This window comes from Zeugodacus cucurbitae, chromosome 4 (genome assembly GCF_028554725.1).
Source record: "Zeugodacus cucurbitae isolate PBARC_wt_2022May chromosome 4, idZeuCucr1.2, whole genome shotgun sequence".
Lineage (NCBI taxonomy): Eukaryota > Metazoa > Arthropoda > Insecta > Diptera > Tephritidae > Zeugodacus > Zeugodacus cucurbitae.
This window is the reverse complement of record NC_071669.1, coordinates 2228842-2254546: the sequence shown is the minus strand read 5'-3', so window position 1 is coordinate 2254546 and position 25705 is coordinate 2228842. Positions and strand designations below refer to the sequence as shown.

Genomic DNA, 25705 nt, shown 5'->3' with positions numbered 1-25705 from the left:
CTGTTTCTGCAAGAGTCCTCAGGAACCGTTTCTCTACTCAGACTGAGCAATAATAACGCTGGACTTATTTCTCCTCTTATTTGGAGAGCGTATATTACATGTTATTCAAGTTGAATTCTCGAATTTTGCAGGAAATCTTGATACATCTTGAAAATCTAAGATACATTTGCAGAACATAAGAAGACTTAGGACTCAATATCGGAGCCTGTGATTCCACGATATATCTCTCTCATACATTAAGTCAAATTTGAGACGCATGAAACCCGAAATAAATTTAAGCCACTGAGGGCTTTAAAACGAAAATCTCCGATAACAGATTCCGCTAACGCCTCGTCGTTTTTACTGAAATTTCAACGCAAGGAATTCATCAGAACTAATTACGTTCGCCTAGCATCAAATGTGATTTGCAACATATGCCGGCCAACTACTATACACTCACCCAGTTCTGGGTAGTACTCTATTAGAAATCTACGGTGCATGAAGGCACTTATCGAATTTCAGCAAAGTTGCAAACAACAACAACAACTTCGACGAATAGTAAATGCGAACGCGCTCAGCATCAATTCCGTTCAATCAACTCAGCTTTACTTAATTATTCCAGAAATTTTCGCTTAAGCATGAAACGCACAACTGGTTGCCACGCCAACGGACTGACGGACGACCAAATGTGCGGAGCTATGAAAGCGGGTGCTTGTAAAACTAGCGGCAGTGAGTAGGAAAAAAGTTTTGTTTGAGAAAACTTTGCTGTTGGAACCTCGCTATAAACGCAGATGCCAAACTAACAAGCAGCGACCCCAAAAACAATGGACGCCTGCCATACGAATGCCTCAGCTAAGTTAAGCGCAGTTAAGTTGAGCAGTACTTAGTGCGCGGCAAGTCGACGCGCCTCACAACGCCTGCCTAACGGCTTGACGGACGACTGACCCAGAACGTCACGTCCAATATTTAACCTCAGCCGCAGCCAGTCAGCGGCGTTGCCAATGCGTTGCACAAATGCGTATCATATTTCCTGTTGATAAACACAGATATTTACACTGTCCATTGTGTGTGTTCTGTGTGTTGCGTTTTTGCTGTTGTTGCGCATAATGGTGCTGATGATATGTTGTTGCGTTGGTTGTTGTTTGCTATTGATTTCATGCCACTACGAGCACTTCAAGCTTGCCTAACCTCAATGCGTTTGGACAGCATCAAATGTTTTAAACGCTTCAATGCCCAGTGCGTGCGCTCGACCGTCTTTTCGTGGCCTACACTCACTCACTCAGCCCGCGCGCCACCGCGCTTCCTCGCGCTGCGCTGTAAGTCGTAAGCTTCATAGCCGCTGTGATGCTAGACAACTTCAAATTGCCTCTTTTCGGATTTTTACTGCAAATGCACGTAATATGGATGTCTGTGTGTGTAATCTTATACCTTCTGCCATTTTCCTATGGATTACTGGGATGATACCCTGGAGGAAATGGTTTTGAATTTAGGTTGGAAATCAACTACACCTTAGAGAATTCTGGAAACATTTACGACTTGACTTATTTACCGGATAATTCCTACATTTTTATATAACTTAACCTCAATTCTTATATCTGTTCCTTTTCTTGAAACTACTTATTCATTTACTTTACTTAGGACTCGGGAAAGGAAAGCTGGATGATTTGTTAAAGTTGAAATACATAATTAATACGGAAATCTGGAAGAATCACTAAAGAAAATCTACTTTGAATTTCTTAAAATTTCTGAAATTTTTCCTACAGGTCATGCATGAGTTTGCCCTGCTCATTGCTTAAGGCAATGTATGTATATTTTTTTCTGAATTTGCTATCAACACGCTTAGTGTTGCATGTACAACGTTGATGTTGTTGTTTTTGTTATTTCATCGTTTATGCCAAAATCGTTGTGCGTTACGCATAATAAATTCGCTTTAATTTATTTATACAATGCAATAGAAGACGAGCGAGCAACCGGCAACAAAATCACCACTGCAAATGGCAATAATACAGCAACAACAAAAATAAAATTGAAAACAACAACACTGTGCTACATCAACTCACAGCAAACTTCAGCAGGGAGGCGCAGTGTAGGCCGCAGCGCAGGGTCGACGCGGTACATCAGTTGTACCCCACGTATAGCAACAACAACAAGAGCACAGTAGCAGCAGCAACGATGGCAGCTGCTCCATCACTATCACCAATCGCCAACACCATCACCATCGGCCTGGCACGGCAATCAACGCACCACTCAACAGCGCACTGCCACCTTCCACTCCCGCCTCGCCGAAAGACACAAGCAGCGCGCTGTGTCCATAAACGCGAATTCCCTTGCCGCCTGCTGCTGCTCAACGCTCACTTTGGACAGCCGGCCAACAGTTGACGGTCGGTGTTCAGTCTTGCCATTTGCAGTTCAACACTTTTTCTTCGCTCACTCCACGTATTGTATTTGCTGTTTTCTCGTTGTCTTGAAATTTGTTGTTTGTGATTTTGTTACTTTTTGCTTTACTGATGCTGATTGCTGCTGCTGTTCTTGTTGTTGTTGTTGCTGTTTCATTTAATATTTTAATGGAGTGTGGAGGCACAACGAACAGCAAATCTTTGTTTTGCCTAAATCTGCATTAACTTTTCTTATTTTATTTCATTTCTTATTTGTGTGTTGTTTTTGTTGTTGTTGTGCTTAAAAGTTTAAGTGCTCCATATAATTTGAAATATTTTTGCTTTTAATGCTTTTTGCTTTATTTTTGATTTTGGCAGATAAGTGATTTGTTTTCATAATCCATAGATATGTTTCTACTTTAGCGAACAAATTTCTTGAAAGACAGTCTTTGTGTGCTTTTTTTAATGGGTCTCTGATTATTTTGAAGTAAGTAGACCAATGGAATTCTCGAACAGAATTGAGACGATTATAATGCTGTATTTGTTATTTTTAATAAAAAAATATTATTTTTGCTTTTGTAAATTACGTTATATCCCCCCAAAGTTAGGCCTCAATATTGACTTTCAGGTGAGGATACCCTCTAGACGTGAATGGAGAAGAGCTCTAAAAATATAGGAGAATACAATCTCAATCTGTAACGACGGGTCCAAAATGGATTGCGGAGTAGGTACGGGGGTATACTCCAAAGATCTGGACATATCTCCCTTCTCCCAGCCAGTATCTTCCAAGCGGAAGTGCTTGGCATACAGAAGGCTTGTGAAGCTGTATTGAACAACAATGGGGGGATACAGAAAGCGAATATCTACACAGACAAAGCCGCATTGCTGGCTTTGTCGTCTCCGAAGATTAAATCACAAGTAGTCAGCAATTGCAGGAAGGTTTTGTGCTCATTAGCAGAAAAACTCAACCTGTCCATTATATGGGTTCCCGGCCACAGGAATATTTTCGGAAATGAAAAAGCAGATGAATTGGCATCAACAGGAGCCTCTCTAGATGAATCCGGTGCGGAACAAATAGCATGCCCAATAGGAACCATCAGGAGAGAGAAATACATATACATTACGAACAAATAGCCCTTAACAGATGGAAAGCAAATAACAAATGTAAAATAACAAACCAGTTATGGCCTGATTACATTAAGATAAAAACAAAGGATTTATTAAATAAATCCAGGAAAAACATATACAGACTTACAGCCACAATAACAGGGCATTGGCCATTTGGAGAACATGCGTTGAAAATGGGTTTGCCCCATAACCACATATGTCGCTCCTTCAAGCTAGAAGACATAAAGGAAACGGCTCAAATCAGACATAGAACTCTTGGAAGTTATCAGGCACCTAATCTTGAATGGCTGGCCTCAAAAAGAATAACAGAAATAAGTAGTTTCATAGAGAACACAAAATGGTTCGACCGTCGAGATGAAACGCTATAGTAGTAATTACTAAGGTCTTACAATACTGTAACAAAATGACGCATCTAGCGCTAATTGAGCCCAGAAGGGCTGCACTCATACCTACCTAAATACGTTAATGAGTTTTTTGCCATATAGAACTTTTGATATGGGTAGATTGTGGTTTTGAGCTTGTACATTGATATTATATACATATACATGTATACTGGATCTGTAGAGAACGGAGTCAGAAAGAGAAGAGCCTTTTGTTTTCGAATAACTCTTATTAATTTAAAATTCTGTCTTAGAATTGTTCTGACGATGAAATTAGCACCGGCTAAGTCGAAGTCATCCTTCAGCAGATATTCAAAACAGTAAATGAAGTTCTCACGGCTATTTATAGTTACTATTCTACAGGCTACCGATACCAGAATCCCACGACCGTCAGTTCTACGATACGGAACGGAACTGGATTCTTATCCGGCCTCCGGTCAAATCGCCAGCATTCCTTAGAAATATTTAGGGAACATTTTATTCCGCAACAACAACAAAAATCTGAAAGTATCCGATGAAGGAGCTCTCTACAAAACCTGTTGTAGACTAACTTTTATACATTTGAAATCGACTCTCCTATGAATGTCTCTCTTGGGAATGTCTATTATGAAGACGTTGGGCTTCAACTTCCCCTTCCACCTTGAAATTGATTTTGTATAGGTCCTCTTAATCTGAAATATTTTTATAGTCATTCGTTTTATCTTTCATTTAAATTTTTCTCCATACAATGGAAGAACTTTTTACTTCGCTCCTCCTTACAAATCCGCTTATCTCCGCATACATATGCAATTCTAGGCCACAAAGCGCCAATCACAATTAGATACGCCACATAATCCAACTTATGCAACACACACAAACATATGCGCATTCCTAAGTCTCCTTGAATGCCTGCCTCCATTTCAATGGAAATTACTGTATGCAAATATTGCCAATAATTTTATGTAAATACGTTCACCATGCCGAAGGATGTGTGTGTGTTTACATATCGATTTGTAGTGTGCGGCTTAATGGCGAAACTTTTCCAATAATGTTTTCCGAAACAATTAAGTGGCACACGATGCTTAAAAGCATATATCCTTACATACATACACACATACTTACAACCAAAGCACAAGTATTTATAAGCCGAGAACATTTAGTCGGTGAACAAGAAGCCTACTTTTGCGCGCGGGCATGCATATTATTTAAATCCCACAAAGTTCGAAATTAACCAACACAACTTTGTTCTGTGTAAAGAGCAGTCAGTGCTGAGAAGTAGAGTGTGGAGCTGGAGCACCGCAGTAATTCCAAAACCAACATATTCGAAGCAGAAAAGCAATTAGAATAATTCAAGGCATTGATTTGTCGTTGGGGAGCGCTTTATATCGAATACTTCCATACAGACCCACACACGTACAAACACTGCGTGGCAATCGTGTTTATCGATAAGTAACGGTAATGCTGGGGGAAATTTGTGTTTTCGATTGGAGTCAGGCATACTAAGTGGGTATAGTGTGCTTGTTATAGCTTTAATTTGTGCAAATGCTGTGGCAGTTAAACGCAGTCTATGGCCTAGTAGTCACCTAACACTGGAGGAGTGATGCTATGTGCGCCATTTTCTTCAGCGCCCAAGTTGTCATTTATGAGGTGCTGATGCTTTGCGAAAATAAATTTATGCCGATTGTTATTTGTTTATTAATTAATTTGTAGGATGAGTTGTTTGTATTAAAATAGGTAAGGAAGTATGAAGGGAAGAAGAGATTGGGATTTTGTACATGAAGTACCTATTAGGTAAGACTTCTCAGGTTCGTTTAACTAGATTTCTTGAACTCGATGGATAAGAAAAACTTCTTTCAATAGATCAACTTTTTAACTCTATGGTGAATTAGTTTTTGTATGGTCCAAATTATCGAAGGGGTTACAACACTAAACCAGCTCCAAATTGTAAACATTTTCGAAGTTAGGTATGGTCGAAATATTACTCTTCAGAACATTTTTGCCGTACGAATAAAAGAGAACGATAGTAACTTTTTTACTCACTTGAAAATACACGGCTTCGCAGTAGAACTTTTCGAATAAAACCAAAAAATTAGTAGGTATATAACTATGCTTCCGCCGTTTTTTGTAAATTTAAAGCTTTTTTTTTTGTATAAAAACGCTTACAAATGTCGATGAGCCTCAGCCGCACTTTTCTTGGTATTAAAAAAGAAAAGCAAAATTTCCCGCAAATGTCGAGAATTCGGCTCAAAAAGTGACATTTTCAGTTGAGCATAAGTTTGGGATGCAAACAGATCTCTACAAATATTTTGTTGGGTTAATGTTGACACAAATGGCCAAGATCGATATAAAACGATTTTATCGATTTAATCGACCAGTGCTTGACCCTAGAGACATCTATTGGAAAACGGCGGAAGTCTTATAAATAAAATAGATATTCGAAGCAAATCTAAATATCATAAAAGTGTCGAAAAGTAATCTTTCCAACACTGTACAACCAAAAAATATGAAGAACAATGACACAACAAATAAACTCAATAAAAGTGAAGAGAAGCATAAAAAGTAAAATTTCATATTTTTAACAAAATATATTTACATATGGTATGTAACCCAAAAAAATAATTTCAACTTGACGACTACAACAATAGGAACGCAGCAGCCGAAGCATGCAAGCATCCGCAATAATGGAAAGAAATCATGCGGGGTCTAACGGATCAATCAAGCAAGCCGAATCAGTGGACCACAATCAAATGCGAACTGGTGCCCAGTACCAAGCACCGCCTGACGCAATCTATTACAATGTTAGCAATAAATCCCTCATAGCAAGCATGTCGTTGACTTGTGGTTTGTGTTGTTGCTTGATCTGGCTTATTTACTTGGTGTTTCTGGGTACGTTCATCTTCGGTGTCATCTGTTTGTTCCGACTGGCGATCGGGCAGTGGCGGAGTGTCGAGCAGGAGTATTTCGATATTGGTTTTACTTTTCTGGAGATTATGTAAATTGCGTGCGGAGAAAATAAAGTTGTAGGCTACAGTTGCATGGTTTCTTTTTCCTATAATTTTCTATAAATGGCGTACCGACGTCAATAAAGAATGATAAAGACAGCGCGTTTCTATTGAAAAGAATTTTTTTTATTTGCAGCAACAAAAATGACAATTTGAATTTCAAAAAAGAAAACTTCAAAATTTACATAAAATCGAAAATCGAGCAATTGTAAACAAAACATATCAAATGAAACCCTGCGGTATGATGTTTTATTAGTGTCGAAAAATAAAATTACCAACACTGTACAAGCGTTAAATATTAAGAATGATGACACAACAAATAACAAATAATATAATATAATATTCAACTTAATGCCAGCTTTCAATAAGGAACACAGAGGTTGAAGTATACACGCACCCATAAGAGCAGCAACAAAGTCATCAACGAACTAACGGTTCAATCAAGCACGCCGAAACTGTGGACTACAATCAAATGCGAACTGGTGCCCAGTACCATACACCGCCTGACGTAGTCTATTACAATGCCAACGATAAAGCCTTCTTAGCAAGCATGACCTTGGCTTGTGGTTTATGTTGTTGCACGATCTGGCTCATTTACTTGGTGCTTCTGTTCACGTTCATCTTTGGCGTCATCTCCCTGTTTCGCCTGGCGATGGGGCAGTGGAAGAGTGACGAGCAGCAGTTTTTCGATATTGGTTTTACTTTTCTGGAGATTATGTAAATTGCAAACGAGTTAATAAAGTTGTAGGCTACAGCTCTAAGCTTTCATTTTCACAAAAATTTTGAAATAAATGGACAAAAGACAGCGCGCTTATATTGAAAAACAAATCTGTTGTATTCCCAGCAACAAGAATGACAGTTCAAATTTCGAAAAAGAAAACTTCAAAATTTACAGAAAATCGAAAATCGAGCAATTGTAAACAGAACATTTGTGAAATGCATTTTATAGCAAACTGAGACATTAGTCAGCAAAGCGCACAAACTTTTACAGTACGCCAAAAAAAAAAATCAAAAGATTTCTTCAAAGTTCAACATGCCAGCTCCACAAACGGCGAACACCATGGAACAGGGTACTGCAGAAAGAGCGAATTTTTTATCGTCCACTAGAAATCGCAAGGCCATTTGTTGTTTGTGTTCAATTTGCACCGTATATTTCGCTGCCGTCGCCATTTTTGTTTTGTTGCATGCTGGCGCACTCCCATCATCGCCCAAAGACAGTCGTCAATTAGATTTGGAGCTGTACACTGACGACGATTATTACGAAACGGATTTTTCATTTTTGAACACATTTTGAGCAATTTCAATTGTGGAATAATTGTAAATAGATAATCCAGATGATATATATGGTATATATATGAATAAAGTGCATTTCGATGAAGATGGAGAGATGTTGGTGTTCATGAACGGTTGCGCTTGTACAATGAGTAGCGGGCTTTCAAAATTCTCGAAGGTTTGTGCTATCAATGAAAAACTAGTTCACTTCTGCTGTGCTATCAAGCTTAGAGAACAGCAGTTCTGTTACGGGATGCCTCTGTAGATACCTTCGAGTGGTTTTCTGTATATTTACATATAATTACATTCGGACTAGTTAGGCATCTACTCCCACTCTTTCTCTCATTTGTTATTTATTTGCTCCTCGGTAATCTCAAGTTTAATCTCAGCTATTGTGCTGAGGTAACTACAGAATAAGTTGTCTAATATTAGCTCAGAAGAAGCTCGCGAATGTACACGAGCCAACATTCTCTAGACACTACGTTATCTTGAATCCAGTTGTACCAAAAAGTTATATTGTAGATATTGAAGATTATATTGGAGGAAAAGGGTAAAAGACACAGGGTTTCATAGAGAGGGTGTGAGCGGCTTTCTTCCAAAAAATCAACTATACCCGGAAAAATAGTATACTCAATACGGTGCAAAAGCTTCATTTGCCAACTTTAACACTAAAGCTACACATAATCATATATATACTTTATATAAGACCACAATCCGTTCGGCTTGTGTTCGTACGCGTATCAACAAGTGCCCAGCGGTGGGCTGTCAAACCGGCAGCTAAGTCCAATCAACTGAAAAGTCGGCTCTTCGCACCGGGTATGGTCGCCATTAGCAGCGTTGCCAGTCTGACGGGCTCGGTTTTTTTACTCGCTTGCGTTTATTTTCCGAAACGTTGCACCGTTTAAGCAAACACAACAACATAAACAACACAAACAACCAAGTGAACAAGAAAGACAAACGGCAGACACAAACTGCTATTCGTCATTGCAACGGACTTCAGCGGTGAGGGATAGAAGCTGTTGTGCAGCCGTTAAGATAGGTAAGCCGCGGCCACAGACGGCACTGTTGTTGTCTCGTAATATTTATCAGCTGTTAGCCGACTGTCTATGTGCCTTTGAGCTTACATTGTTGTAGGTATTTATTTTAGCCACCATGTGGTTGTTGTACGCCGTTCAACTGTTGTCACAGTTGCTACGCTTCTCTGCACCGCCAACTGTTTATCGCACTTGGTTATCTGTGGCGGAAAAATAAGCTACGCAGACGTGGCAGAACAAGCGAATCGCGTAGAAAACTTGCATGAAAATCGCGTTAACTGCGTTGGAAGGGGTCCAGTAGTAGAGGTGGGGTGACGGTTTAAACAAGAAAGACAGTGGCGAAGACAAGAACTGCATGTGAGCGCTAGCAGTTGTTAAGCGAATGACATTGTTTGAAAGCGAAACACAATAGCAGCATAGCAACTTTAAGCAGCAACAAGTAGTCGCCAGGATTAACGAAGAAACAGAAACAAAAAGTGGGTTTATTGATGTAGTGAGACTTGGCTAGAACAGAAATAATATTCATGGTTTACCAACCAAAGCCTAAAGACTATATGGAGACCTAAATTATATTTCTTGTTTATCGATACTGTCTTTTACTAGATGAAAGCCGGTCAAATATCTTCCATAAGATCAACCAATATCAAGGTTATCATAACTCCAAGGGTTCTGAGGTTATATAATACTTCACCGCTTGAAATTTCAAACGGTTCCGACACCCTTACTGAAAAGGGGCGAGTTTCTTATAATTTTGATTAAAGTTTTACCGGCTTCTATGAGCTCACTGAGATCGTTGACGAAATTTGGCATTTCCACAAGAAGAACCAAAATAAAAGGCTATGATTTAGTAGTCTTGAAGAAGTCGAAGCTCATATAAGACTTGAAAGGTTGCCCAAAGAGGTGTTTTAATGAAATATGGAGATAGAGAGGGGAGCTATCACTTGATTCGGTAATTCTTGGGATAGAATTTGTATCATATTTCTGTGTAACGAAATTAGGGGACTCGCCAATCCGGTGGACTTTTATAAACGTATCCTTAAAAGTCTCAACGTGCCTGCTAAGATTTCTCAGTTGTTATCTCAATCCACCATTCTTGGATCGATTATTGGTTCTCCGATATAGTACCTCGAAATGGACTCAATGGATTATGCTTCTTGGATCTGTTATAGACCTTCCATAAGCTAAATAAACTACTTTGTCGGCTGTAATCCGAAGGATCCTTCAGGAATAATGTTGACAGTCTCGAACCTAGTCTCAGCGCCAGTTTTAATAGATCCCTAACCCTACGCAGGCAAGAAAATTCTCTACTATTTTGAAAAAAAAAAATCTTTAATTTCCTCCAATAACTCACTTTTCTCTACAAAATCCATATTTTTGCTTAAATTCTGTTTGTGTTGAAGCTTTTACGAAATTGTATAAATTTACGAATTTGCAAACATTTACCGAATGCCACCTACAGAAGCGCAACAAACTACTAAGTGGACGCTCAATGCACTTACATAAATAAACTACACACATATGTACGTAATGTACGTAATGCACATAATGCATCAACACACATATGGGAATTACGTAGCACGTAGCATAAGCTGTAAGCCGGGCAATTTAACCAGTTGCTGCAGTTACGGGTGCGGCATGGAGAGCGGGTAAAGGGAGGTAACTTTGAATTGTGTGGCTTTTATGGCCAATTTGACCGATTTTTAGGCTATTCATTTGCCGTACAACTTTATGAGCATTTGTGCTGGTGTGTGTGTGGGATTTGTTATATGTGTATTAGGTGCAGTGCGTGCCCAGTAGGAAATTGATTACAGTGAGGTAATTTTATGTTCAGAATATGCTGGTGGCCGGCGAAGCTTAGCTTGTTGACTTGTTTATAGCATGCTGACTACTATTAAATATAGTTCAACTTCCGTAACTCAAACTGCTATAAGACGAAGTACTTCATAACTTGAACTCTTGAATTGGTAATATTTTTGAAATCACTATGACATATTTTATACAAAAAAAGCTCTTATGATCAACTATTTAATGAAAAAATATAATATTAATCTATTAAAAATAATAAGAAATTATAAAAAATTACAAAAAAAAAAATTTTACCAAAATTTCCTACAGGGACATCAAATAATTAATGGAAAAAATTAATAAAATTAAAAATAATTAATATCAAAAATAATTAAAATTAAAAATTATATAGAGTAAACAACATATGAAAAAAAATTAACCAAAAATTTCCTACTGGGTCGCTAGCGTACGCCTGAGCTTGATGGAGTGCCTTAACGACAGTGTTGTTTTTGCATGGAATTATTGTTGTTGTTTGCAATTGCTGGCTGTTGCTTGTACATTTTGCAACTGGCAGTACTCAAATGTGCAACTAATACACAAACACACACACACTTGTGTGTAAATGTCAATATATATGCATGCGCCTACATTGCATCGCTGCAGTTGCATATGAGTACATATGTATGTGAGTATGTGTGCTTGCATTTGCAAGTTTGTTCAACTAGTTACTGCGCAGCGCTCAGTCAGCCAGCCAGCCAGCCAAGTGCTGCAACTTTTATGGCAATTTTTCGTATTTGTTGCATGCATATACACGCACACATATCAGTGTAGCTATCAGCGCGCAGGTTGTTGTTATTGCTATTGCTATTGGTGTTGGTGTAATCATCGTCGCAGTCGTTTTGCAAGCTAATTGCCTGTTTAAACCGACCGAAAAACTCTATTATTTTGCACTCAAAGTCAAAAGTGTGCTGGCGGCGGCAGTTACAAATGGGCGCACAGCAACAACAACACACACACGCACACTGGAACTAGCGCTGATTGCATGTGTGCGTGTATGTAAATCTGTGGATGTAACCATAGGTAGCTAAACCGAAAATAGGCACCTCACAAACTCGAAAACTATAAAACCCGCCCAAGCACGCACCGCATACCAACACCCCCCGTGATACCCCCCGCAACGCATATCACTAGCACACACACACACACTAACACATGCCAATGCACTGCCGGCGGCGTTGGCGCTGGTACGGGCGCGCGCCCAAACGCTTGAGTGGGTGTTTGGATGGATGGATGGTTGACAGTTTTATTGTGAATTCGCACAACTTGCGAAAAATTTTTTTACGACCAACAAATGTGTTGCTGGCAAGCTTTTATTTCTGATTTTCGTTTTTTTTTCGATTTTTTCTGTGCACTTTTTGGCCATTATTCGCAAGCACAGCGCACTCGCTCATTATGCATACGAGTTTATGTGTTTCCATTGCATATGTGTTGGTGTGTGTTTGTGTGGCGCACCCACTCACCAGACGCATGACTTGTTATAAAAACAAGCGAAAAATTGTGCAAAAAAACCGACAGTGGCAAATAAAAACTAGAATTTAGAAATGTAAATAAACAGTCGAAATGGTTGCAACCTATGCCAACTTTTCTAGTATTGCGTAGCGCAGTTTGCACGAGGTCTGCAAGTGGACGCACTTAGTGCGACGTATGTACATACAAATGATTTATGCAAACGAGAATGGCATAACTCAATGTTGTGTGGTTTTGAAAATAATTTTTTTTCTTTGTAAAATGTATGATTTTTATATAAAAATGGCATAACTCGAAATTATTTGTATTGAGAAAAGCGTAAATTAAGTGATTTAGTGAATTTTTTTCTAATTAAGACATAATTCGAAATAATTTGTTTTGAAGAAAAATCATAAATTAAGTAATTAAGTTAAACTTTTTTCAAAAATGGCATAACCAAAAATAGTAATTTAAAAAAAAAATCATAAATTAAGTGTTTAGATAAAATCTTTTCAAAAATGGCATAACTCAAAATTTTAGTTTGAAAAAAAAATCATAAATTATGTGATTTAGATATTTTCAAAAATGGCATAACTCAAAATTTTAGTTTTGAAAAAATATCATAAATTAAGTGATTTAAATAAAATCTTTTCAAAAATGGCATAACTCAAAATTTTAGTTTGAAAAAAAAATAAATAAATAAATTAAGTGATTCAGACAAAATCTTTTCAAAAATGGAATAACTCAAAATTTTAGTTTTGAAAAAAATCATAAATTAAGTGATTTAAATAAAATCTTTTCAAAAATGGTATAACTCAAAATTTTAGTTTGAAAAAAAAATCATAAATTATGTGATTTAGATAAAATATTTTCAAAAATGGCATAACTCAAAATTTTAGTTTGAAAAAAAAAAATCATAAATTATGTGATTTAGATAAAATATTTTCAAAAATGGCATAACTCAAAATTTTAGTTTGAAGAAAAATCATAAATTAAGTGATTTAGATAAAATCTTTTCAAAACTGGCATAACTGAAAATTTTAGTTTTGAAAAAATATCATAAATTAAATGATTTAAATAAAATCTTTTCAAAAATGGCATAACTCAAAATTTTAGTTTGAAAAAAAAAAATAAATAAATTAAGTGATTCAGACAAAATCTTTTCAAAAATGGAATAACTCAAAATTTTAGTTTTGAAAAAAATCATAAATTAAGTAATTTAGTTAAAATCTTTTCAAAAATTGCATAACTCAAAATTTTAGTTTGAAGAAAAATCATAAATTAAGTAACTTAGTGAACAATTGTACTCAGAATTAAGAATTAAAATTAAGTTTAATTTTTTTATAATTTAAATTTTTCAATCACAACTGGGGCAAAATGAGAAGAGCCTTTAAAAATACCTTTTATATTATCTAATTCATTTTCATATCGATTTATGAATAAAAAATATGAAAGAAGAGCAGAAGAATTTGTTGTAACTTAGAATAGCATAACTCAAAATTGTTAGAAATTCTTGATTTCTCTACATTAAAGTATGACAAATTTGTTTTCGAATTGGATATAAAATATTCCAAAATTATTTTATGGTTGATTTAAAGATTTGTTCAGCTAATTCGTTTTCGAAAATCTTCTAAAGATTATTACTAATTATCTAATATTTTTTCTGAAAATATATATTGTCTTGCTTAATATCAATTTATCTTTCTTTCAGCGAGCATTTCCAAATGCATTTAGTTTATTCAGTATTTTTACAAAATAATTATCAGTATATACATACACACATACATATTAACACAGTTGTAAACACAGAATTGCTACATAAACTTTTTAGCTATCGAAAACACATAAATTTTTATTTTCGAAATATTTATAACTGTATGTGAATAATTTTGCATATTTTAGATATTCATATATACACACACTTACATGTATAGTTATATATGCTAATTGTTGCATTGCTTGAGTGCCGTTTGCATTGGCAATTGATCGATAATTCAATTTTTGAACTGCATTGAACTACACGAGGTAAGCAATGAATATAAATGATTTTCAAAGAAATACAAATTTATCTGCATTTCAAATTCGATTTAATTGCATTCTTGCTGAGACAGTCAATAGCAGTTTAATAGCTGGGAATTTTCGTATATTTTTATGAAGCTTTTGGATGGACTGTTGATTTTTTATATAATGGACCAAATCAAAAATGACAAAGTGTTTCAAAATTTAAAAAAATTAAATAAACTTGGAATTTTGTAATTTTATATATATTTTTCGCCTAAAATCCACCAGTTTAGGACTGGAGTTATTCATTGAGTTATATTCGAGATATTTTAATCAATCAGCGATTCGCCAATTATGCCTATTTTAATTTAATGTACATATTCCAAAAATATAGTCAAACGATCTAAGGATTCCGTTATTTGTATTTAAAACGGTTGTAATATACCTCCTTTAATCTAACTGCAAGCAACAGACCCAACATGACTCTAATCAACTTCGCAATGTCATTACCTCGTTCAAGTTTTAGTCTCTGTGGTAATTCGATGACTAATAACATTAGTGTCCTTAAATATAATTCTTACTTTATGAAAATTATCAACCAAATATTAGACCTAGTCTACTTTAACTCCCTTCCGGCTTTTTGTCTTTTGAATTTCGCGGCTATATATAAAGCGCTACAGAGCTCGTATCTGGCAATACTATACATCTTTGACAGGTCTTGACATAACCTACAAAACGACGCTATGCATGATGAGCTTGGATATTGCGTTCTACAATTATAGACGTGTAAACATGGAGTTCACCAACGCCAGAATTCGCGCTATTTTAAAGTTTTCCTTCGTTAAAGGCAAAGCCGCTAGAGAAACATTTCGTGAGATTAATGGTGTTTTAGGTGATGGTAGTCTATTACTTCGAACTGCGGAGAAATGGTTTCGACGATTCAGAGCGGGTGAAAACGCCACCATGGATAAGCCAACCGGCGGAAGACCTGATACAAATAAATACAAAAAAGCTTGATGTTTGGGTGCCGCATGACTTGTAGCAAAAAAAACTTCTGGACCGAATCAACGCCTCCGAGATGCTGCTGAAACGGAACGAACTCGACCCATTTTTGAAGATGGTGATTAGCGACGAAAAATGGATCACATGCGACAAAATAAATCGAAAACGGTCGTGGTCGAATGCCGGTGAATCGTCCCAAACAGAGACCAAGCCGGGATTGACGGCCAAAACGGCTTTGCTGTGTGTTTGTGGGATTGGAAGGGAATCGTCCACTATGAGCTGCTCCCATATGACCAGAATTCTACAACAACGGTCCGAACACCTGGACCGTTTGAAGCAGACGATCGACCAGAAGCGTCCAGAATTGACCAACAGGAAAGGTGTAGTGTTCCACGAGGACAACGCCAGAACACACATTTCGTTGATGACTCGTCACAAGCTATGGGAGCGTGGATGGGAGGTTTTATCGCATCCACCGTATAGCTCGGACATAGCGCCTAGTGATTACCACCTGTTTCTGTCCATGGTGAACGCCCTTGGTGGTGTAAAGTAGACATCAAAAGAAGCTTATGAAAAGTGGCTGTCCGAGTTCTTCGCAAATAAGGAGGTATTATGAAGTCGACGTCTATATGGAAACAGATTATCGAACGAAACGGCGCATATTTGAACTAAATCCGAATACCGCATTTGTGACTCTAGATCGTGGGCGACCTTTACTAATCTAAGGATACTCGCTCTCTTTTGGGGTTTTGAGCTTATCTTAAGACCCACACTTTCAAATCATAACATCGCAAGAACCCGATGATCACTAAGGACTACGATTAATTGAGACTGAGACCTAAACAGCTTATAAAAACCTTGTTCTGTTGTTCCCACCTATTTATTATCAAAACCTCCGAAACAAACACATACCATAAATCAACACATCCAACAATAAAAAAGCGCAAGGTCAACGATCCGTTTAGAAAAATTAACGCTACTAATTTACCTCATTGCAATCGGTTATAATTTACTGTTAGCAATTGAGTAACATTAATTCTTTTTTTGTGAGAGTGTGTGTTGTGTTTGACTGTACACGAGCTTACTTAGTTTTGCGGCTAAAAAACAGACTTTTTATCATTATCTGGTACTTTATAGGTCAAAAGCCTGCGAAGGCATTGTCCCAGTGCCATCGACTGTCGCCATATCTATCTATACACGCACACACACACCCATATGTGAGACTTGATCGGTGGATTTCGGCGGCGCCTACTCGCGCGTACACATACATACTTTTCGCTATCAGTGTTGAGCGTATTTTCACTTCATTTGTCGTTGTTTTTGTTCTTGTTGTTTTTTTATTTGTGCGATTGCATTGTAATGACTAAGCGCGCGTTTGAGTGATGGTGCGAACGGCCAATGGACTGAGCAAATGAGCAAATACGCGCCGCAATGACTAAAGTGGAGTGCTTTAATTGGGGAACAGGGGCCAATGAACGCGTGGGTGTGTGCGCGCACACAAAACATCTTGCGCGTCCCGTTGCACCGCTACTTTTCGCGCGTTGTCACAGCTATTTATCAGAGGTGCTATTGCTGTTGCTTGTTGGTGCTGGCGTTGTTGTTATCTAACCAATTCACACCTAGAAATGTATTCTGCGGTTCATTAACTTTTCGGTCGCACTTTCCGGTGAAAATGCGGTCAACAGCCGCGCGGCAACAACAACAACAAGAACAACCGCGCAGATTCTCATATTTGCATGCTTCCACACACGCGCGCTGCACACAAACACACTTGCATGCCTAATCCCACCACGTGTAAGTTGTCGCCGCTTCCGCACATTGACCGACATCGGCGGCTTGGCGTGGACGGACGGCATTCTAAGTGCATAGGCACACACGCACACACACAAACAAACTTAGGCTTTTGATAAATTGCAATATTGTGGCAATCAAATACACGAGCCGCGCTAGAAATTCGCCGCTAATCATCGCCGCCGCACATGCCTACCTAACGCTCGTGCCCACACACACCGACCGCCAAGTAGTTACAGTGCGATTTATTTGAATTTCTTCTCGGGTTTTTACAAAACCGAATTTGTTGCAATTAATTTGCCCGCTCGTGTAAATCGTAAACACAACAAAATATGCGCCTGGGAAAACGTGTCGCGATCGAGTACCGCCTATATACCTACATAAATGCTAATAAGTACGCGAAACTGTACAGCCGAATGCACTGGTGCGTTTGTGTGTTTGTTGTTAAATTGTTGCAATTTTCGCTATTATTATTTAGCACAAGTCGTTTCTGGGTTCAACGCCCGTTCGAGGGCAAATAGCTTGCGGTAGACGCTTGTTTACGTTCGATTCGCTCGCTTGTGGCGGGAAAAAATGTGCTTTCTATTATAAAACTATTGCGTCGTTTCACTAAAAATACAATATCTTTATTGCTTGCTTGTGTCACTTGGCAATAACTAATTCCCGTTATATTTATCTGAATGTTGTCCCAAATTCTCAATAATTTTTTCTCAAAATTAGCTTCACACGATGTTTGCATTTTTTGTTGATTTTTTTTTTTGATTTTGAGCATTTTCGGGAATTTGAAAACCGTTTTGATTATAAATTAGTTGAAAATAACGGTATGATCATCTAATTGGACTCATTAAAAGTTAATAATCGACGAAGTGGTTTCCACCGAGAGCTATCCAACGTGATCGCCCAACTCATTACGGCACTCTTCAGGGTAGCAACAAATAATAAACATTTTTTTTAATCAATAACAACAACAAGCCATTGTCCCATCGGGACTCACGCGGTAAAATTTTTAATTTGCAATTAGCTAATTAGCTGCAAAAGCTGCCTAGAAGAAGGTGAGGTAGAATCCTCCCAGCATTTCCTTTTGGAATGTCCCGCCTTTGCGAGATCTAGACAAAAAATCTTTGGATCTCACTTTTTTTGGGCATCCCCGCGAATTAGGGCTTCCCTTTCTAGTGAAACAGCCTTCGTACCTAACCTAACCTAACAACAAAAATAACACTAATGGTCTCCAGTATTCTAACCAGCAAGGCTTCTCACATTACTTTTAGCCATGAAATCGCAATTAGAACAAAATCTATAGAAATCTTTGTGAAAATGAAGAAATGAGATCGGAAATGGATTGTAGAGTCTACAATGTAGACCCTGATAATTCAAAACGTATTCTAGGAAATTTAAAATTTGTGGAGTTATCGGTTCATCATTTTGTTTCTAAAGTCGATCTATGTGGTCATAGAGTCCAACCTTTCAATAGTACATCTGAAGTTTTCAGAAACCTTAACAACCACCTTAACTTAAGCATCCTATATAGGTAAAGACGATCCAAACGATCATAAAAGACGATTCCAAGGGAACCCTTCACAGGATGTAATATAATATAGGTATAGGGTGGGTATCAAGATTTAAAAGTCCCTAAAATTTCCAACAATGATCCAAATTCGCCAAGAAAAATGCTCTAAATGGTACAAACTAAAGTGAAGACGACGACCTCCACTCCGTTGGAAAGACCAAGAGCAAAGTGTTCCTGGCAGCACTTGGAATTTCCAAATGGCGCGTTCTGGTGGATTCGGCGGTTCTTACGCTTCAGCGGTTCTTACGCTTACGCTGAACTTTCATTTAATTTGATCATTTTTCTATTGACCCGTGCTACATTGAACCGGCATTCGTTGGCCTACCGGTCTTCGTGTACTCGCCAACACTTCAAGTTTACAACGAGCACCTATGAACAAAAAATCAAAAAATAATCTAGGAAGGGACGTAAAAAGTGGAAAACAGCAGCAAGGCACCGTATATTGACCGTATTCCAACGTGTAACCAGTATGCAATACTCTCGCTCTCTCACTCTTCTGTGGGTTCGGCGCTTCCAGCATTTCTCTAATCGCAAATCGTCAATTTGGGCTTTTGCTTTGCTTGCGAAATTGTGTTGCAAGCAGTTGGTAACAGTAAAATTTGCCTATGCAGCAGCTGCAACCCAGCACAGAGGGGGGAGAGGGGGTTATGTAAGCCAGATGGGAGCTTGTAGGGGCCAGCGGCGAGGGTGTAGGTGCTGTCGAAAACGAAAAAGTACTTTTCTCGCTGTGATGTTTTTCCTTAATTGGGTTTCTTATGCATACTCATTCGCTGTAGCCACAAACAGTTGCAAAAACCGGCCGGTTGTCAGGTGCCTAAGCAAATCAACTCACGCACATACACACATACAAGCAATTGGAAATGCACGTATGCAAAATTTTAAGGCACATACATGCGTATATACGTGGTATTTAAATCTGCCACAGCGAACGTGCCTCGCAATCTTCGCTTTTCACTGCATTCGTTGCCGCCACCTCCACCACACAAAGGCCACCCGTCTTGCACATTCAACTGCATCTGTTTGCATAAACGCCATGTTTTCTCTTTTCGCGCTCTCTCTCTCTCTTCACATCTCTATCTGTCTGCCTTTTCTCTCTTTTGCCTATGCGCCATTTTCGCTTTTCTCATTTGCTGCATTTCTGTTTTGCACTCGGCCCATTTCGTTTTTGCTCTGCATTTGCATTTGCATTCTCCACATTGGCGCTCTCTACGCCTCCAATTCGCTGCAGCCAAGTACTACATGCAACACCACACCAATGACTGCCGTCAGCCCAGGCAGACTGCCACACAACATGCACCCAAACTGGCCTCCCATCTTTGCCTGCTTTGGATTGTTTAGTATCTACTACGCTGGTAGTGTATTTGGATTAGTAACAACTCTTTGGCTGCGAGCCTAGGCGATTGCTATGCCCAAGCGGCAACCCAACAGACATTTTGCTCATCGATGAAGTGTCATTAAAATTGAAGATCCCGGAAAAACGGTAACATAAAATATGAAAAGGAAATACAGGGGCTTTATGGAGAACCTCTTAGAGAACCTATCTTGCACAATTTATAGGAAGGTTATAAAATATTGTGCGCAGTCCAGTCCATCCTTCTCTTTTCTTGATCAGACTATCATATTAAGCTGAAGGACCTGAACTAGTTACGTTGACTGCAAGGGAACTGTTCAGGGTTTCTCAGGTCCGATTGGAAAACATCGGTTTATGAAAAGATTATCTACCAAAAATAGAGTTCGACATCTGTAGAATCCAAGCTTTGCTTTTCATCCAATCCTTAAACTGTTTACAATGGTCTTATATATAGTTCTTGGTTATGCGGTTCATTGGGACTATGTGATTCCATTCGTATACATTTCTTAGTAAATCTTCTGTGGATTAGTCAACCTCGCCTCTTCAGACCTGCGAACCCCAAAATCTTGATTCTCCATAAGTATTTGTTGTGTGTTCTCCTCATGCACTTTGTGATTTATTTAATTTAAATATAGAACTATATATTGCGCTCAACTCTTCAATTACTTTTGTCATCATAAAATTTATTTTTATAATTATTTTGTTTACTTTTTTGGTTTGTGTCTTTCCTACATTCCTACTGTCTCTTGCTTCATACTACTTTGTGTATTTGCACTTTGTCTTTTGTACGCTTGTATATTCTCCGCTCTCGCACAATTCGCTTTTGTGCGCTCTTCTCGACTCGTCGGTTCGTCTCAACGCAAATCACCGGTCGCGAATTTCATTTTTCTGTTTTCGCAATGTTTCTGCTTCTATTTTTAGTTTCATTTAATTTTGATGTTGTGTTTTATTTATTTTCTCAGCGCTGTAATCTTGTTTGTATATTTTCACATTTGAGTTCGTCGAGTCTTTTTAGTGGTACGTTGTGACTGTGATTCTGTGGTATCGATGTTCTTCATCAGTTCGTTGGGCTCTAGTCATTTATGTGGCTTGATGGTTAAGCCGGCTGGCTGGCTAGCTGACTGGCGGTATACGCGGCCGGTTGTCCCACTGGTCTTGCACCAACCATTCGTCGACGATATTGCTATAGCAGCTACTCTTCTGCAAGACACACACTCACGCAAGTCTTCCCGCTATCCGAGTATGCGTTTTCACCCGATCTCGTTGTATTGTAGTTTCTTTGCTCATCTCGTTTTTTATTGCCATTACTTGCGTGTTGTTGTTGTTTTGGCTTATTTTGCATTTGCCCAGGCGTAAGCCACACTGTCCCCGCCTCTTCGCGGCGCTTCTCGCCAAGACCTTCCTTCGTTGGTTGTTAGCATGTCGTGGATGGCTTCTGGAGCTGCGGCGGCTGTTCGGTGCAGGTTTGATTGCTATTGCTCTGTGCTATTTTTGTTAGTTTTGCCAGTTCGTTGCCTGTCCGATTGTTCTCTTCATTTGCTGATTTTAGTTTGTTGTGTTGTTTTTGCATACACACACACACACATATACCCCGGGCCGGCTCTGGTCTCTGGTTTGGTCGCATGTCTCCCTCGGTATCGCCATATCTTCTCTATCTCAGTGTGCGCTTCGTTCGTTACATTCGTGGCCGTCATTCGTTGTCGACTGCCGGGTTGCCGGTTATGCCGTGATAGTTGGCAGCGCACAGTGATTGTGTTGTAGTGAAAATTAAATGAAATTTCGTATTTCTAAGAGACGTATTGGCAAATGGAAACTACGTTAAAATGTGAGATATTTCATAGCTTCTGTCTGACTAAATTCCATGCGCCGTCTTCTTTTCCATTGGCTCATTGGGAAAAAGGCATGCTATCGTGTTGTTGGTATTTGTCGCAGAGCTTCTCTTAACCGTGATTCCATTGATAGAAATATAGCTGAGTGCCTCTAATGCCCTTGTGAGTAGCTGAGTCCAGACTCTCCACATACTTGTGGAACGCGCTGCCCGTAACACTACGAATCGTACGAGCCTTCAAATGTTTGCTAACCCCAGACTATGCAATAATGAGCTCTTTTATGGATAGGCGCTATTTAGCAACTCCTTCGTTTGTTGGTTAAAGGCTACGTTCGAGTTCAGTTGCTGGTGTGAGATCTAGCCACTAAAGCTCCACTGTCGCCATTAAAATATTAAACCATAATTGGCGCTTATGGACCCACTGTACCCGGCCGACTACAACACCATCGTTAGCTGCCTCTGGAATTTGTGCCGCGTCGCCACCGTCTCCCAAACCAAGTCTGCATGTAACTACCTTTTGTTTCTGGCGCTGCTACGCGCTGTGTGTTTGGCGCTCTGCTTGGGCTGCCGCTTTCGCCCCACCAACAGCCGATGCTGACACGCTGCTCTGCGCGTCGTCGTCGTTTGCAGTGCGCTTTGCTTCACTTTGCTATGGCTTGGTATGCTGTTTTGTGTTTCTATTTGCTTTTCCCTCTTCGTCTTATGTCTGATTTGTTTCATTCATTTTTCAATTTTTGCTCGCATACTCTTTGCGCTGTGTTTTTGCTTTTGCTCAATAGTATAGCTATTGCTGCTGCTGTTGCTGTTGTTGCGTTTGTGTTTTTTTTTGCAGTTGCTGTTGCTATTGTTGTTGTTGTTATTGCATTTGAGACGCTTTTGTACGATGTCTGTTGTCGATGTTCTCTATTTTCCCCAATCGCACAGTGCCTTTTCGCATTCACATTCGTACTATATTCTCGCGCGCTCTCTGCATTCAGTTATTCGCCGATAATTGATGTCAAAGGACGCGTTACGGCGTCGGTCATACGGCGCGTATAATTAACAAGGATTTCGTTAACAAACAAATTGTTGTTAATTTAGTTCCGGGTTCAGTGTATTATCTGTTACACTTCCGCTTCAAGTGCCGCCATATTTATTTGTCAGCGTTTTTTTGCCCTTTTTGCCAGTTTTCGTCAACTACAATTGTTTAACTGCCGGTTTAAGCGCTAAATTCATAATCTTTATACAACATATATCAAATATAACACATACACACACACGGAGAAAGCATAATACGCGTGCGCGCGCTCATTTGCTCAACGCCCTCTTCAGCATCGTCGTTCACTTTGTCAGCAGCTTTAATTCACCGTTGCAATGCCAAAAGAAGACCCGTTCGTGAATCGCGCCCAACTGCTGAAGGCTATCAAAAAGTATCCGGAGATATGGGACTCCAATAACAAACTGCACATGTGCCGCAGCGTCACGGCGCCCATGTGGAACGAGATAGCCGAACAGTTTGGTGGGCATGTGCCAACAGGTAAGACAGAGACAACTACATATACTTGTATTTATTTCGTATACGAAGATAACCGATTGTATTTACGAGTTAACCGAAATATGAGTAAAGTTTCTTTATGAGTATGAGTTCTAAGAACTTTAAGTTAAGGTTAAGGTTAATTTCTAAGTTAAGTTAAGTGAAGCTAAGTTTTAAATATTAATGTTCAGGTTAAAGATATTTCAAGACATTGTTAGTAGTAAAGTTAAGGTTAAGTTAAGTCTAAGTTACGGCAAAGTTTTGAATTAAGTCTGAGAATGACATAAGGCTAAAATAAATATTAAGCTCAATATTAAAAACCAGATTTTTTGTAAGATTATGATAAGATAAAGTTAAGATTAAAAGAAAAGTGTCTATGGTTCGGAGTTTCTCCGAGAAAAAATATAACAAACCTCTTCTAAGACATACCCATCTTCCCTCCATATAGTAAAACTACAGTCCATATGGAGTCAGATGAAGTATCACTACCACAATTTGGTGCATCGGCAAATTTTGCATAAGGAACGCTTCACCACCAAGTGGGAGCACTTCGAGCCGATGTCTTTCATGTACAACATAACTGTGGCGAAGATAGTGGGGGCCGCTGGCGCCAATGATGGCAACCAGACACCGCATTTGCAGTCACCCACAGCTGTATCACTGCCCACACCACCGCCGACACCAACGACACCGCAAACGCAGGGACGTGGACGTCCCAGTGGCAGTTTTACTTGGCTACCGGCACAGCAGCAACAACAATCGCAGACGCAACAACTACAACAGCAGTTAGTGCAAACACCCTTATCAACACAAATGCATGAACAATTGACCCCAGGCGGCATGCCACAACCGCTATTGACATCGACGCCGCTTACGACACAAACCGAAGTAAGCGTTGAGACAAGTCCATTCATTGGTTTCACTGGGCTTGTGCCACCGGCAGCTATAACAGTGGAGGCCACAACGACGCCGATGCGCAAACCGGGACGCCCCGGTTCCATGAATAATAGCATGCGCGGACGCATCATCGACGTGATCAAGGCACATCCGCCGTTGTGGGTCGGACGTCAACAGGAAGCTGTGCCGGGTCAACGTAAGGCGCAAAATCGCACATCGGCTGTGTGGAAGGAGGTTGCGGCCGAGTTGGGATTGACAGCAAGTAAGTAGAGAGCTACGACTACTATAATTTCTAGAGAAAATCAGTTCCTAAGATGAGAAAATGAACCACACTTTCTGAAACTCACTAATACTTTTCATATATTTGCGTTACCTTCCCATATACTATACCAGGTCTTGTACAAACTCGTTGGTCCATTATAAAGCAGCGCTATGTCGACGAACTACAAAAAGAGCGACGCGCTCACTTCACTCAACAGGCCTTTCACTCCACTTGGGAGCACTTCGAACGCATGGACTTCATGCGCGACATACTCATCAAGAAGGTGGACGAGCGCGAGCAAACGCGAGAGCAGATACAGGAAATCGTTAGTGAACATCAACAGTTGCAATCGGCCGCTGCACAGCACATGCGTTATATGCGTCTCGGTATGCCGCCACCGATGAGCATGTTGGGCGCCACGTCGGGGGTGTATGAGGACGGCAGCGTGGTTGGCATGGTGCCATTGCATCAAGCCGGCGGTGTAGTAGGCGGTGTTGGGGGCGTTGCTGGCGCTGTGGGCATGGGACGTCGGCTGGGTGCAGGCGGACGTGTGAAGACCGAAAGCGACTTGGAGTGGGATCCGTTTGAGATGATTTTGCATGTTCACGGCACTGAACCGGCCGCTAATTGAGCGGAAATAACCGAGTGAAATGAAAATTAATTGCAGAAAAGTTGATGATAGGCGAGCAAGCGTAATTGAGAAAGTAGTGTCCTATAAAAATAATAGCATACAGTACTATGGAAAGACTGGTTTGGGAACACAGTCGATGTGCGGCAGCAGCTTTAGGGTAAGACGAGCAAGAAATCTACTAAACTAAAACACTAAAAAATAAATCGACTGATGACGCCATGCTAAGGCATTTCTATACTAAATATGTGAAAATCCTAAGGAAATGTCGTAGCAAATTGTGTATTTGTGTCTGAGCCACTTTGCAAGATTTGCAGTCGAAGCAAATCAAACGAACTTAGAAACCGGTGATCAAATCAACCAAATTGTTTATCACTCACTGTATTAAGTAACCTTCTAAAGGCAATGCTAGTAGAGGCAAGACT

General features: G+C 39.4%; 1 protein-coding gene across 1 annotated transcript; it reads left to right on the top strand.

Annotated features, from left to right (window-relative positions):
* Positions 1-22757: 22757 nt before the first annotated feature.
* LOC105219312 (uncharacterized) lies at positions 22758-25472 on the top strand. The gene is made up of 3 exons (XM_011195394.3): positions 22758-23496; positions 23942-24652; positions 24784-25472. Exons 1-3 carry the CDS (start codon positions 23334-23336, stop codon positions 25281-25283), a joined length of 1374 nt encoding a protein of 457 aa, XP_011193696.1. The 5' UTR covers positions 22758-23333; the 3' UTR covers positions 25284-25472.
* Positions 25473-25705: the final 233 nt, after the last annotated feature.

Excerpts from the sequence above, each read along its gene's own strand:
- LOC105219312 (XM_011195394.3), top strand. The coding sequence starts at position 23,334 with ATGCCAAAAGAAGACCCGTTCGTGAATCGCGCCCAACTGCTGAAGGCT. Across the intron at positions 23,497-23,941 it reads TGGTGGGCATGTGCCAACAG|TAAAACTACAGTCCATATGG; the intron begins GTAAGACAGAGA and ends CCCTCCATATAG. Across the intron at positions 24,653-24,783 it reads CGAGTTGGGATTGACAGCAA|GTCTTGTACAAACTCGTTGG; the intron begins GTAAGTAGAGAG and ends ATACTATACCAG.